The 16,611-nt window shown below is 36.2% G+C and overlaps 2 protein-coding genes across 2 annotated transcripts; both read right to left on the bottom strand.

Annotated features, from left to right (window-relative positions):
• Nucleotides 1-363: 363 nt before the first annotated feature.
• Nucleotides 364-3,486, bottom strand: LOC132612923 (uncharacterized). The gene is made up of 5 exons (XM_060326993.1): nt 3,320-3,486; nt 2,291-3,179; nt 1,745-2,224; nt 1,447-1,578; nt 364-1,329 (listed from the first exon to the last, which is right to left on the bottom strand). The coding sequence occupies exons 1-5, from the start codon at nt 3,484-3,486 to the stop codon at nt 364-366; spliced, it is 2,634 nt and encodes an 877-aa protein (XP_060182976.1).
• Nucleotides 3,487-3,671: 185 nt separating this feature from the next.
• Nucleotides 3,672-4,988, bottom strand: LOC132612922 (uncharacterized). Its single transcript, XM_060326992.1, has one exon. The coding sequence runs from the start codon at nt 4,986-4,988 to the stop codon at nt 3,672-3,674; it is 1,317 nt and encodes a 438-aa protein (XP_060182975.1).
• Between the last annotated feature and the right edge of the window lie 11,623 nt (nt 4,989-16,611).

The raw sequence follows: 16,611 nt of genomic DNA, 5'->3' as shown, positions 1-16,611 counted from the left end.
CCAAATTGATGTTCATCTTTTTTAACACATCATCTGTAGGAATTTTGTATTTCCAGCATCTCCAAAGAAAAAAAAGAAATCTTAAAAGGCACCCCTTTATCCACATGAACCTATAACTGTCCACTTGTGGTCCCCTCAGCCTAATAAAATCCCAAGTTAATTTAATTGAAAATTCCCCACTTGTGTCTAGTATCCACCATGATCTATCAGTATCTCTTTCCTCCCTGGGTGGGGTTATATTCTCTATTATATGATCAACAATGTCCTCAGTGAGTACTTCCATCAATTTTTCTCTATTCCACCTCCCCTCCACTACCATTTCTTTCACATTCTGAATTCTCTCATCATAAGTATCCCCTGGATTTACATAGTATAAGCTCCCGATCCAGTCCAATTGTCAAACCAGAACTGTGAATCCCCTTTCCTAACTTGCCACCAAATTTGATGTTCTATTAAGTCCCTGGCTTCTAACATTCTTTTCCAGGTCTGTGACCCCTGTTTCCATTGTACCACTATAGCATGTTCTTTCCTACAATATTTGTTAGTCATATAAGCACTCCACAAGGTAGGTTTTGTCCTGAAATTCCACCAGAGCTTACAAAAAAGTGCCAAAGACACATCATGAAGGGATCTAAAACCTAGGCCCCCCTCTGGAGTTGGAACACACAATTTATTCCAAGCCACCCAATGTCTGCTCTTGCCCCCAATAGTATTGCTCCAAAAAAACTGAGCAAACATCTTGTGAATTCGCCTAATGATCCTAATAGGAGGGTTAACAGCTAATAACATGTGTATTGACATACGAAGCACATGTTTAATAAGAATTGCCCTTCCTCCAAATGATAACATTTTACCCTTCCAGCCTTGTAATCTATTCATGATTTTAAGGATCAAAGCATTAAAGAATTCCTTCTTCCTCCTACAATGATAAATAGGGCAACCCAAATACATAAAAGGAAATTCTTTTCTATTAATGTCAGTTACAATCTCAACTGTGATACTAATGTCCCCTGTGACATTATTATGCATATAAACAGCACTTTTGTCCATATTAATCTTTTGACCAGAAGTCGGCTCATAATTCTTCAAAATCCCCATTATCTTTTGCAAAGATACCACATCTGCTGAAGTAAAGATGATCATGTCATCAGCATAGGCAAGATGATTTACTTTTGGACTCCATTTAGGCACACCAAAACCCTTAAACTGGATTTTCTGATGAAATGCATTCAGACTCCTAGATAAGACCTCAGCTGCTAGGATAAATAAAGTAGGGGAAAGAGGGTCCCCTTGCTTTACTCCTCTGGTAGATTGGAAGAAACCTTGTTGCTGCCCATTTACCAACACAGAGTACCAGTTATTGTTAACAATCCTGTAGACCATGTCTATAATCTTCTCTGAAAAACCCATCTGCCTAAGTACCTTAGTTAAGAACAACTAAGATACCCTGTCATAGGCCTTTGCCATATCCAGCTTAATTATAACATTTGCATCTTTTGTCCTCAGCCTTATATCAGGCACAATTTCTTGAGTCAACAGTATATTCTCCACAATACTTCTATCTTTAACAAATCCAGACTGATTGAGTGATATAATATCAGATAATTTTGACACCAATCTCCCATGAATCATTCTAGAAAAGATTTTGTACACAAAATTGCTCAAACTAATTGGTCTCATATCAGAGAAGGTGTTAACCATCTCTTTCTTTGGTAATAAGACCAGGTTAGTATGAGTAACAAACTTGGGCAGTTCTGCTCCACAAAAGAAAGCCTTTATCATATTGGTAACATCCTCTCCAATAATTTCCCCAGCAAACTTGATAAAATACACCAGTAAAACCATCAGGTTCTCCTGCACTCTCTCCATTTAGTTGAAAACCCACTGCCTTCACCTCTTCTTTAGTTGGTTCTGCTTCAAACCACAAATTATCTTCCTCAAAAATCATTCTGGGCAAGTGATTTAGAATTTCAAAATCTTTTGGATCTTCTTCCTTTGTAAATTGAGCAGTGTAGAATCTGATGGCTTCATCAATTATTCCCTCTTCTTCTTCTATCCAATTCCCGTCTGCCCCATGAATTCTTCTTATTTGCATCATTTTCCTTCTCCCCTGAACATAAGCATGAAATTTTTTTGTATTTCTATCCCCATCTTGAAACCACTGCATCCCAGCTTTCTGTTTCCAAAATTCTTCCTCTAGATGTAAATATCTATTTAATTCTGCCTGCACTTTATGCAATTCCTATCTGTTAGTAGGAGTTGGAAGACTCTGAAATTGTGTTTCCTTCACCTTAATGACCTCTTCAAGAGCCTCAATTTCTTGGAATATATTCCCAAAAGTTGCTTTACTCCATTGTACCAAAGCTGCTTTCACCTTTTTCAGTTTATGATGAAAAAGTATGAAAGGATTTGCCATAAAATCAGCTGTCCAATTTTGTTTAATCAACTCTATAAAACCTTCATTATTTACCCAAAATTTCAAAAACTTAAAAGGTTTTTTGATACTTCTATTGTCTCCTGTATAAGAAATTAACATAGGAGCATGATCTGACCCATTCCTGATCAGATGATTGATACCTACACTAGAATACTTTGCTTGTAGCAACTGATTACCCATGCATTTATCCAATCTCTTAAAAATACAATCATCACCACTTTGGCCATTCCACCAAGTAAATTTACTGCCACTAAATCCCAAATCTGATATTCCATAGTTCTGGATGCAACCTCTAAAATCCTGAATTTCATTAATGGTTACTGGAAGACCACCAAATTTCTCATCATCTGAAGTTATTGCATTAAAATCACCCCCAATAATCCAAGTAATATCAACTGAAGTAGATAAATCCTCCAGAGAGTCCCACAAATCCAATCTTTCAGCTTGAGTACACTTTGCATACACTAGTGGCACTAGCATATCCTCCTGGGTTCCTCTAACCCTTAATTTAATGGATAAATGCTGCTGATGATCCATAATTATGTAATAGTCAAATATTTCTTCCACAAAAGCCCAAATCTTACCAGATATATTAACTATTGCATGCTCCATTCCAAGTCTTCTTCTATATTCCTCTATCTTGTCTGGATCTTGAAAAGGTTCCATTAAGCCTATAAAACCAAAATGGTATCGTTGATTCAGTTTTATCAACCTTGTAAAAGCTTCCATGGTATTAACAGACCTAATATTCCATATAAGAGCATTCATCATGGTTTATTAAGTTTATTAATCTGCCTTCTAGTATGAACTCCACTCCCAGGTGGAACACTTGTCTCCCTTGATATCTTTTTCTTTGCTTTTACTCCTCCTTTTTAAAGATACTTTGGTGAAATATCTCCTGCTCTAACAGCTGCTTCCAAATTATGCTCTATAGTATGCACATCTAGATCTCTGCTTCCCCCTTCAATATTAAATTTTGATTTTGGTATCTCCTCCCACACTGTTATCTGTCCTGATACTGTTGATTTTCCTTCTTCAGGCTGCACCATGTTAAGATCATGATTTTTCTTATCCTTTTGTTTCCCTTCTACATTCCCCTGATTGATTGCCTCATTTCCATATTGTTAGTACTACTATCCCCTACTTGTTCATTTTCCTCACGGCTCTTCAAATCCCATCTGCTATGATTCTCTTGTGGTGCCAATGCTTTGCTTTGACTATCACTCTCCCTTCCCTACAATATTTGATTTAGATCTGGAGTCTGAAATTTCACCATATTAACATGTGCATCAGATAGTGTTTTCTCCCCTCTGCTTGTGGCTGTTGTCTTGCTGCTGTTCACACTAGATCGATGTGTACTCTTATTATTATGCTCATCCTCCTCCCCTTGATGACTTTTTGTTGCAGGTTTTGTTTGAATACTTTTGCCTGGTGTCTGCATTTGGGACTCATCAAGTAAAATACCCTCAACATCATCATTTACTATCTGCTGTTCCCTTGATGTCTCTATGTGTTTGTTATGTTTTTCATCTCCAGATACCATGTTGTCCCCTTTTGGTTGTTCTGTTTCTTGTGGCTTGTTTTCTGTTTCCTTTACATGGCTTTTGTGGATATCGAAGCTCTTCTCAATCCATGTTCTAGTATCTTCTTGTGGCACCTGTTCTTGATTCACATTGTCCTGATTCTCTGAGACCTCTTCAAGTGCTGCAAATACATTGGTAGTTACCACGGTTCCCTCCTTATTCTTTTGTACTGGACTAACTTCTCCAATTATAACACCTGATTTATCCTTCTTGTATTTGCTCCTTCTTTGCATCCATTCTTGTTTACCAGTATTGTACCATCCCCTTCTCCCTTGAATGCCTTCTTTATTTTGTGCTTCTGTAGAAACAACTTCTGCATTTTCTTTCCTTAATTCTTCTCTGAATTGCTTTGCCAGTTCAGGATTAAGAACTCTACATTCCTTCTCCTCATGACCTTGGAGTTTACAGTGTTTGCAATATTTTGGTAAGTAATCATAATTAATCCTTACCCATTTTGATTTTAGTATTCCTGATTCATCCTCTTCAGCAATGTTTATCCTCTTTGGAAGTGTTGCTAATAAATCAACCTCAACTTTGACTTTTGCGCAGCTTGGCCTTGTTTTGTTTGCTGTGGCCAGATCTACAGTTAAAGGTTTTCCAACTGCAGTTGCCATGGAAAACACAGCCTCTTTAGCAAAGAAATTTGGAGGCAGTTCAGGGAAGCTTATCCAAGCTACAGCCCTAGAAGTCTCTTCTTTTGGATTGAACCATGGATCCCATATGAGAGGTCTCATTTGGAAATACATGTCATGCACTTTTAGGTAGTATGCAGGGGTATACATCATTCTAACATAATCTTCCAGAAAATTTAGTCCTATCAGAATATGTCTTTCATCAGGCAATCCTATGATTGGCACACCTTTAATTCCATATTGTATTAGAATTACCTTCCTGAGTTCTTTAATATCAATATTGTCGTATGAAAACTTACCAATCACTGCACATTGTAATTTCTCTTTCACTATCATCTGTTGTATCTCATTGGACTTCCAAGCAATGAATGGTTCCCCATTGATGTATGTAATTTTCTTTGATGGTATTTCGACAGTAGCGGTATCTATAGTTGTGGGCTTGAATAAATTGGCATAAGTTTGATTATGAGTTTTGGGTATAGAGTTTTCAGTATGCAAAAATGTAGGTTATGGAGTTAGAGTGTTCGTTGTATTCTGGATTACCGATGGAGGTTGTCCACCGGTTGGTTCGGCCATTCCGGCCAGTAATGGTGGCGGCTAGGGTTTCTCTCTCACTTGATGTATATTAAATTCCAATGACTTACTTACTGTGCTTTCCTTGGCACATCCTTAATATCCTGGAAATGTAAGAAACAATCTCGTACGTCTAAATCATCTACGGAGGCTGAGTATCGGGCTATGTCGGCAGCAAGTTCAGAAATTGTTTGGCTACAATGCCTATTATCTGAGCTCGGTGTTGCTTTTACAACTCCTACGGTGTTACATGCTGATAACACTAGTGCGATTAAACTAGCCACAAATCCGGTGCAACATGAAAGCATATACAAGTGGACTGCCACTACATTCGGGAATTGGTCGTCGATCGGCTCATCACTATACGATACATTTCTTCTCATGATTAGCTTGCCGATTTGTTTACAAAGGTGATGACACGCGCACGACATCACTACCTTATGTCCAAATTACTACTGTGTGATCACCAATATCAATTTGAGGGGGGATGTTAGTCAATGTTATAATTGTATAGTTATCACAAAATATACTCTTTCCTAGAATAGGACTTAATTACTAATTGTATAGTTATTACAATATATATTCCTTCCTAAATAGAATAGGACTTTGATTGTATAGTTATTACAATATATACTCCTTCCTAGAATAGGACTTTAACCCTACAGTTGTATAGCAATATATATTCCTATGATATTATTGTATAAGCATCGAAAACAGTTCTAAAATTCTTGCGTTTCTTCTATCAATGCCAACCTCTGTTAGAAAGGATGCCAGGTAGGATAAAAATAAGACTGCTAAGTTGTTGTCCTATGCAGGAAAAGTCAAATTGATCAAAACAATCCTACTTTCTGTCCGAGTCTTTTGGTCTCAAGTGTTTGTGTTGCCTATTAAAATTTTGAAATCGATTGAAGCCACTTGTAGAGCCTTGCTTTGGACTAGAGGGGTGGAATTGAGTAACAAGGCATTAATATCATGGGGCAAGTTATGCTATCCAAGGATGGCTGGAGGGCTTAATATTCTTGATATGGCGGTGTGGAATAGAGCTGCAATAACAAAGTTGTTGTTGTTGGTGGTGGTGGTGGTGGTGATGGTAGTGATGGTATAAGTGGGAAGCTCCAAAGTTAAAAGTTAAAATACTAAACTAACCCTACAATGTTGAGTGACCATAATAACCTTTAATAATATATATTACCTCCTTCGTAAGCCGGTACATTACACAACAATTTGTTGTCGATATATAGAAAGATGGAGAGTCTAAGTAGTTCTTTGAATAATAAATACACTAAATTCATATAAGACCAGATACATCTACTACGTGCCGAAACAATCTCCCATTCAATTCTCATTAACTTCTTTATGTTACATTTCTCCAACTTACTGTCTTCCTCACATTTAAGATAGATCTTTACATAGATTTTCAGTTACAAAAGAAAGGATAAATAGGGGCATTAGGCTCCATGCATCCCATCACACTCTGGACTTCTTATCTTCTATCTCAGAACTGTGGCATATGCAACAATGAACTTCTTCTTTCCGCATATTCACACAAGAAACATAGGTATCATCTCTCCTCCTAGAATATTAAGATTCTGGTACTGAAGTTGAGGTTACTATTAGATTCATTTTATTCCATAGATAAAGTAATTACTCATTAATTGTATGTGCTTATAGTACTAGCTTTTTAAAATTACTCCTACAATTTTGGTGTTAAAAGTGTTAATTTCCTGTTTACACTTAAATGTCTTCACATGTATTGTGTGTGTGCTTAACTCTGGGTAAGACTTTAGGTTTGAAGTGTTTAGAACAATTTTTGAAGTAACATTAATTTTACAAATTCTGGTAGAACTCATATTTTATCATGTATAACCACAGAATATGAAATTATCTCGTCCTTATTTTAGCAATTGCACATGATGTGTCAAATATTTGCAGTAATTTCCGTTTTGAAGTATTTGCAAATCTATAATATCTATGTTCTATTATAGTCATGTGAATTTGAATTGTTATAGTTGATGTTCGGCAAAAAATGCATATATTAGTCATTGTTGTCTCACATTTTAATACTTTTAATCGTCTTTTAAGTATTATTATATTGCTTCGTGCTTAATATTATATTTTTAATGTGTAGGAATAACGTGGTACGAAGATTGAGAATTTTGGAGCAAAAAAATTAGATAAAAAAGTGAAGTGGTAATTGGAAAAGGAGCAAAAACAATTTGTGACGATTATTGATAGTGATGTTAATGAAGAAAGGAAGGAGCTAAAGTTTTCTACTTGAAGAATTAAATGCTGGGAGCAGCAAATGGAGCAGTAACAATAGAAGACAAAATTGAGACCTCAATTCATGGTGCAATGATTGAAATATTAAAGGTGCAATAATTGGTTGAAGTGTAAACAGGACCGTCTCAATAAGATGGGGCCTAAAGAGAAACTTCACGGAGGGGCTCTATATTTTTTTTTAAAAAAAATCGTCATATATATTTTTATTTAAAATCTACTTTTTTAGCCTTTTTAGATGCGAACTCATTAATTACTGTTTTATAATCGATTTGTTCTAACAATTCCTTTTCAATTGATAATATAGCTAAGCTATTCAATCTCTCTTGAGACATTGTTGATCTTAGATAAGATTTTACCAATTGTAGTTTGGAAAAACTTCTTTCGGTTGTGGCAACAGTTACAAGAATTGTTGACATTATTCTATAAGCAATATATGTATTTGGAAAAGAATCGAGTCTTTTTATTTGATTGAGTATTTCGATTAGATCATTATCTTCTACTTTTATTATTTCTCTCATCACTTTTAATTCAACAAATAAATCTAAACCATCAATATCGGAATAACTATTTTGTGTTAAAGAAAGTTCAAGGTTAAGACAATAATTTTTCAAACTCTCATCATCTAGTGATCCCAATTTTTTACCACTAAATAGAAAACCAAAAATATTTTCAAATTGTTCAAATCTATTTTGAAGTGACAAAATGGCTTGGTCTATTATATATAAGAAGTAATCAACTCTAAAAGATTCTTCAAGAGACCTGTGATTTCGTCATCAACATTTTCATCAAATTGTTTTTTTCTAAATATCACGCGTTTTTTACGAAATTCAGGTTCTATATTCATCTCTCTCAGACGCAATTTCCTTAGTTGAAATCATAGCAGTAGCAAATCCTTCTTCTCTATATTTTTGAAACAAAGTAATTAGACCTCTCAGTTGATCTATGGCGGCATCAATATGCATATCTCTAGATTGTAAAATTTTATTAATTGAATTAACTGCAAATAATATATCATATCAAATAGTCATACCCAATAAAAATTTAAATTTTTCAAGCTCATATGTTGCTAAACAACTAGCTTCACTTTTAGTTTTTGGATCATAACTAACTTCTACTAATTTCAATAAAGCGTCTCTTATTTGTGGTGCTTGAAATCTTAATGCTTTAAAACTTTCAATACGACTTTCCCATCGTGTTTGTGACAATGATTTTAGAGTTAGGTTGGGTATAAAATATTTTAAAATTTTCCATCGCTTAGTAGAAGAAGCAAATAGCGTATATATACGTTGTATCACTCTAAAGAATGATATAGCTTTTGTATAAGAATTATACATGTCACAAAGTACCAAATTTAAATTATGACAACCACAAGGTGTATAAAATGCTATAGGATTTACATCGAGAAATCATTTTTGCACTCCTTGATGTTTTCCCTTCATATTGGATCTGTTATCATATCCTTATCCTCTTAAATTATCAATATCAAGTCCTGCATTTTTTATCTCATCTATAATAGCTTCAAAAAGACCTTTTCCACTTGTATCATCTAGTTTTAAAAACTCTAAAAAATATTCATTAATTTTTTATTGGAGTAGCTGAAATATCCACACTCCGCAATACAAAAGACGTTTGCTCTTGATGGCTTGCATCTGGAGTGCAGTAAAGTATGATTGAGAAGTACTTTGTTTCTTTAATTTTTTCAATAATTTTATTCTTCGTTTCACTTGCCAACAAGTTTATCAATTCATTTTGTATATTATGTCCAAAGTAATGATTATGGATTTCATTATGCTTAATTCGCCGAATATGTTCTTGCATTACTGAATCGAATTCTGCAATCATTTCAATTAGGCTTAAAAAATTCCATTTTTTTCTTGATAGGTCTTTTCATTTTTTCCCCTAAAAGCTAAATTATTTTTTCCAAGATTTTTTATCACGGCAATGATTCTTGACAATACATTTTTCCAATGTGCTCTATCTCTATTGATTTGTTCCTGCACCTCTTTATGAATTGTTTTATTTTTGTGCAATCTCATTTCTAAATCAACCCACACGCTCATATTAATAATATGCTCATTTGTTACTTCTTGATCTTTAAGCTTAGCTCTATTAGTGATTTGTTCATTTGAAGAACATCCTCCCATATTTTTCGATTTCAGATTTTTATTATTTGTTATAAATCTATCAAGAACTCCTTTTTGGGAATCAATTAATTCTTCATGTTTTCTCTTTCTTTCTCTTTTGCATAACCAGATGCATATTTTCTAGTTGACATATTTAAATTGAATAAATTCTAATAATAACTAAAACAAGAGCATATACAAGAATATTGACAATCACAAATTTGCAATGAGAAAGATAATATAAAGCTAGAATAAAAAACAAATTGGCTCAAGAATTTAATAAGTTGATATAATGATATCGCTTCAATGTAATGATTGCTTCTTGCAATTCTTAAAATTTGAAGAACACACCAAAAATAAATCTTGAATTTTTTGTAAGTTTTGCAGTAGAATGTTAGGGGTTTAGGAGACTTGAGAATAGAATAAGAATAATAAAAAGGAGAAGTAAAAGGTTAAAGAGATAATATGAATATTATGTGATTTGTTAGAATATAAAGGAGAAACTATTCCTTCCTAATGCAACTGTTCCAAATCCCAAAAAGTTACTGTTGTAAATCTTCTCCTAAAATAACTCTCTTAACCGTATGAAAATATGAGTACAATTTTTTTTAAAAATAATTAATATTATATAGAGTAGTTTTAGGGAAAGTGGGGCCCTCCCCACATTAAATGGAAAAAAGCTGCTTTGAACTTCCTACCCAAAAATAGCATTCTCCTGGGTAGCTAGCCATAGGAGTTTCTTTTTTTTTTTTTTTTTTTTTTTTTTTAAGTAGTCTAAATATATGTCACGATCCAACCCGCCATGACTGGCACCCACACAAGCTCCTAGAGGGCAAATTAATCATCTAACCATCTACTCATTCAAGTCCATTTTTTGTTAGCCAATTCATAACAGTTAACACAGGATAACGCAATAAATAGTCATGCCATAAAATAATAACGTAAATGCGGAAGTCCTAACTGTCACAACCCAAAAATCCGAAAGTCACCGCACAAGGACTCTAATTCAAACATGTCTAAGGAATGTATACTGTCTAAAATAAATAACCATCAATGTATGGAATGGATATAAACATTAGATAAGAAGATCTTCGAGCGGCCTGACATGGATAGAAGCTCACCCTAAATTTGTCAGCAAATGGCCTCAACGCTAAATATGAGGTGTCACGCCCCGAACCTGGGCCTGGACGTAACACGGCACCTGGTGCCTGACTGCATGTGACCGAGCGAACCAACTGGCTGACTGAATCAACATGTGATATCAAAACATAACTGAATGTGGAAACAATTAAACACATGCTGATATACTAAAGGTCTGACTGAAATCATAATGCGGAAATACTTAGACAATCTGAAATATATCTGAAAGTAGCCAACATGGCTAAACCAAAACAACTGAACGACTGAGTATAACTGTCTACAAGGCTAACATAACAAATATCTGACTGTCTGAACTGTGTCTATGAAGCCTCTAAGAGTACTGAATAATAAAACTGTCTATAAACTGAATTAACTAGATAGCTGACAACGCCCCGAAGGAATTTGGGGCTCACCAGTAGCTGATACGTGCACTCCTAAATAGCTGAGTCATCAACCTGTATATCGTTGCCTGCATCGCGAGATGCAGGCCCCAAGCAATAAAAAAGGGACATCAGCACATTTGAATTGTACTGGTATGTAAAACAACTGAAGCAATAAAATACTGAATCTGAAACTGATAACTGTAACTGTAATAGCAAGGAAGTAAATATATGAATGCTCCCTGCTCTGTATCTGAATCATCTGTATTATCTGTGTTTGTATATGTGGGGCCTCGGCCCAATAATAAATGCACGCTATGGCCTCGGCCCAATAATAAATGCACGCTATGGCCTCGGCCTAGTAGTGCGTCAGTCAATGGCCTCGGCCATGTATACGTATACACAAGACTGTGCTGTGCCCTCGGGCAAAATCACATATGTATAATTATGGTTAATTAATAAGGACTGAGACCATAACAACAATGAACAATTCTGAACTGAAATAGACATGCTGGACTGAATTGAAAACACTGACTGTTTCTGAGCATACTGAATTTCTAGACTGAGACTCATGTGGTAACAATACATAAGTCTATAAAGATTACGTGCTGAGTTCATGATATTCAAATTGATAACCATGAACGAATTCTGTAACTGCAAACCTAGAAGATAACAGTTCTACAACATATCATAAAACTAGGGCTAAACTCTACTTTGAGTCGAATTACTGACAAGTATGAAGAATGAGGCGTAGGGAGAATCATGAACATTCCCTAACGTAGATAGTTAGCCTCGCATACCTTAATTCCAGCCTTTGAGCGTAATACAATGTTCGTCAACCCTTTCAACTTTGATCTATATCAATACAAGTCAAAGGGATTCTATATTAGCAATAATATTCATGCTTTGGTCATCTAAGCATTTTATCAAACACTTAATGGGCTTGAAGCTCCACAGTCTCCATTAATGGTGATTTCTTCACCCAATTCCCATTCTAATAATTCTAGGTGATTCTACAATCTTAATTAGATGTAATTAACATCATTCTTCATCACCCATATGAATACAACAATCCCAAGTCAACAATCCAAAAACCCTAGCATAGTTCATATAATTCTCTTTATCAAACCCATTTACTATTCTCCCAAGAATTTATCAACACTTTAATCATCATGAAACATCATAAAACTTACCTTAGTTATTGTAGGAATAAGCCTTGAGTTGAAATACTTCACTTGAACAAAACCCTAATTCCACCTTCCATGGAATTTCTTGACTTGAATGGATTTGATGTGTTTCTCACACTTAGTTTTGTGGATTGATGAAGTGGATCTTTAGTTTCACTTGGATTCTTGCATATGAAGTGTTTGGATGGCTGTAGAGAACCCTTGAGTCGTGGAGGAGAAATAGGAATGAAAAAAAATGAGCTTGGGTCTCTTATTAACATCTTAAAATCTGATCCGTCGGGCAATTCTACGCCCATTTTTACGTCCCGTACAATTTGTACGGACCGTATATCATTTCGTATAATCATTCCAGTGATTTGGACATTCTGGACCAATTATACGGCTGGAATATACGGCCCGTATAATTTTTACGGTCCGTATGTTCCACCGTAAAATTTTTTACGGTTCGTATGTTTCCACCGTAACTGACAGAACACTGTTTAGTAAAATGGGCATAACTTTATGCACAGATGTCCGTTTGAGGCCCATAATATACCGTTGGAAAGCTATTTCAAAGGGCTACAACTTTCATCAAGGAAGTTGTTCCCAAATTCCAAAGTAATAATGGGGTTATGGTCATTGGAAGTAAGACCTTCTATAAACTCACTTGTAAACATGCCCCGTAGAGTGGTTTTCAACTTTGCTTTGCCCAAAGACTCTTCTCATGACTTAATTGGTTTTCAAAACACTTCCTATAAACCTCATTTTGGTTCCATTATATTATCATCTTATGAGTCAAACTTTCGCCCGAAGCTACGAGGTGTTACATGAGGTCGGGTAGCAGTCTTTGGATGACAATCTGCACTCAAAAGAATGCAGCAAGGTAGTATCAGTACAAACACTATGTACCGGTAGATATCATAGGCCGACTATGATTAGTATCATGCATGAATCATAAAATCAATAAAATAGACAGACCAGTCAGCAACACATAATCAAGTAACCCGACAACGCGTCAGCCAAGGATATTAGCAATTAAGTCACCCAATGATATCAAGAATCAGATCAATGGAAGTAAGCAACGAAAATGAGTCTACCAACAACAACCAAATACACGTTGTACACACATGCTAACTGATGTCATTGCTCAGTAGTCATGACCTATAGGGGACCCATGGTGTGCATATACCACTCGTTCCGGATTCACTCCTCGCACACGACCTCACAACTAGGCCACATCCTCACCCCCAGTAAAATGTGCATGTTCATATCTAGGTCTCATCCTCACCCCCGGTCAAATGAGCCTTTTCATATATATTCATATTTATTGTCACATCGCTTTCAAAAATCGATTCACCATTTTGTTCCTCAATTTCACCAAGATCATATTAACTTCTCACCACAACATCATTAACCTGTAGGTCCCAACATATTGAATAGTGGAACTAAGCCCACACAATCACTCAATCAATAGCAAATAGGAAATTCAACCACACACATTATGCTTGAAGACTAGACATGCTTTCTCTTATCAATTTCACAACACATACAATCGACTAATCAAAGTCTAACTTAAGTAGACCGTAACCTACCTCAACTGTAGAGCTGGAACAATGTAGATTACTCTGCTATAGCCTTTCCCTTCCGTAATGCCTTGGAACGCTCAAAGTCTAGCAATTTAGATGCTAAATAAGTGACAATCACTCTAGTCACAAAACCAATACAATAAACACCTTACCCCTTTCTAATGGGTGAATAATTACTAGGTGTAAAAAAAAATATGACATTAGCCTTACAACCACGAACTATCAATTTACAAGGCTATTTAATCAAATTACCTCTTACAAACAGTGGTCAAGCTACCATTTTTATGAAACCCTAAGTCTTAATTCACTTAGTTCATGTCTCTAATGGTTCAATTTTTTATTAAAAAGTGATACCCCAAGCCATTAGATTATAAAAACACAATAATAATCATAACCCATCAACTATTGAAAGTCTATTAAGTTCTAGGGTTACTATTCTCAATTCACCATTGTAGACCTATAAAAGGGATGATAATCATAGAGATGAAAGCGTAATGATGGAAGGAATGGTTGAGACTTACATCTCAAGGATATTCTTTCCCTAGGTGCTTGTTGGGAACTGTTTTGGAATTTTATAGATAAATAATTCGGAACTAAGTGTTTAAAATTGAGATTCTGTCCTCGTCGACCGCTACGGTGGTCCACCCGTTGCTGCAGCGGTCCCGCTATAGCGGGAAAGTTTCTGTTGTAGCGCACCATAAAAAAATTGTCCCACCACTGTGGCGAACCTGGTCTCGCCATAGCGGACACCTCATTTTCCCGAACGACAGCGGCAGTGAGAGGGCCGCAGTGGTACTTCTTCTGCTACAGCGGTGCCACTGAACTAGTATGCTCACTAATTTCACAGTTTTTCAACTCTACAAACCCAACATTTCATCTGAGGCCTCACAAACACAAACTAAGCATGCACATAGATATAAAAACACCATATAGACTCACCCATGACCTCGAAATTCCCAACGGAGTTCTAATCTCCTACGTCACCCCCCAATGGACTAAACACAAATCAACAATAATCACACACAAGCCAAGTTTTCAGTCCTTGGACTTATACACTCGAGTTTCTATTAGCTCATTCTACCCTTGTGAAGGCTCTATTGTAACGACTCTTCCAGTCATTATGGAAAATGTAGGGTCACTCCACAAAATAGAACATTCCCAAGGGTAGTACGAGCTAATAGGAACTCGATTTTATAAGTCTAAGAACTGGAAACTTGACTTGTTGGTGGTTGTTGTTTTATTGTAATGAGTCTGTCGGGGGGTGACATAGGAAATTAGAACTCCGTTGGGAATTCTGAGGCCAAGGGTGGATTCGTATGATGTTTTTATGTATATGTGCTTGTTTGGTTTGTGTTTGTGAGGCCTCGGATGAAATGTTGGGTGATAGAGAGATAAACTGGGCAAAAAGTCGAGCTCACTGCACAAATGGCACAGCTGCAGCGGTGGGTGTACCGCTGCGTCTGTAGCGGTGGGTTCATCACCGCCAGCGGTAAACCACTTTCCATATGGCCGCTGTGGCATGCGATGGACAACTACGGCGATACCGCCATAGCGATGGATGTCTCGCCATGGCAGTGGTCGGGATCTCGTTGGTCCGCTATAGTGGTCACTTGCGGCGGTCAACGGAAAACAGTAGCCCGTGTTTTAAACACTTAGTCTCATATTCTTTATTCACAATACTCCAACACAGTTCCCTCTAGGGTGAAATTCCAAGCTAGGGCAAGAAAACTCTTGAGAGGTAAGTCTCATCTATTCCTTCCAAACATTCTGTACCATCTTCATGATTAACATCACTTTTATGGGTCATCAATAGTGAAACTGTAATAGAAACCCTAGAACTAATAAACCTCCTATACTTGATGGGTTATGGTAATTATCACTTATTTATCATCTAATGGTTTGGGTTAACTCCTCTTAATCATGAATTGAACCCTTTAGAGCCATAAACTAAGTGAATTGAGACCTAGGGTTGTATAAAAATGGTAGCTTGACCATGAAAACTGCTTGTAGTTGGAATGTTGATGTAATATTGTTATAATTTGATGATTAGTGATTACTAAGGCCCTTGTTAGGTTGTTTTACACCTAGAAAATTATTCACCCATAGGAATGGGGTAAAAGGAAGGGTAATCTTGAATTGGTATTTGTGGCTAGAGTATTTGTAACTCATTAAGCCTTCTATTTCTACTTTGAGCATTCCGAGGCTTTAAGGAAGGGAAAAGATATAGAGGAGTGACTTGCGTTGTTCCGGCTCTACGTTTGAGGTAGGTTACGGTCTACTTGAGTTAGACTTTGGTTAGTTGGTTATACATTTTGTGAATTCTTTAGGAGAAAACATGTCTAGTCTTCATGCATGATATTGTGTGGTTGAACTCCTGTGAATGTGATTGAGTGATTGTGTAGGCTTCGTGCCACTATTTCTGTGTGTTGAATCTGCAGTGGATATGTTTGTGATGAGAAGTTAATATAATCTTCTCAGTGATATTGTGATACGAAATGATGATGTGAGCATTGATAATAAGAGGGCAGGGAACATAATTACATATAGATATATGGAAAGGCACTTATGTCACCTAGATTATGGGTTCGTGGTCCGAGGTTCATTCGAAAACGAGGGATATACTGATATGGGTCGCATCTGAGGTTTTTTTCGAAGCGGAGGTTTATGCTCGGGTCCGATGAGTATTCGGAACGAGTGGTACATAGACACCA

The sequence above is a fragment of the Lycium barbarum genome, chromosome 10 (genome assembly GCF_019175385.1).
Source record: "Lycium barbarum isolate Lr01 chromosome 10, ASM1917538v2, whole genome shotgun sequence".
NCBI lineage: Eukaryota > Viridiplantae > Streptophyta > Magnoliopsida > Solanales > Solanaceae > Lycium > Lycium barbarum.
Note: the sequence above shows the minus strand (reverse complement) of the source record. Positions and strands in the feature narration are given on the sequence as shown.

Coding starts and splice junctions, on each gene's coding strand:
- LOC132612923 (XM_060326993.1), bottom strand. CDS start 3,486: ATGGTGCAGCCTGAAGAAGGAAAATCAACAGTATCAGGACAGATAACA. Junction 3,180..3,319: donor GCAGGAGATATTTCACCAAA/GTATCTTTAAAA, acceptor ATGGAATATTAG/GTCTGTTAATACCATGGAAG. Junction 1,579..1,744: donor TGTGGAGCAGAACTGCCCAA/GTTTGTTACTCA, acceptor TCACTCAATCAG/TCTGGATTTGTTAAAGATAG.
- LOC132612922 (XM_060326992.1), bottom strand. CDS start 4,988: ATGATAGTGAAAGAGAAATTACAATGTGCAGTGATTGGTAAGTTTTCA.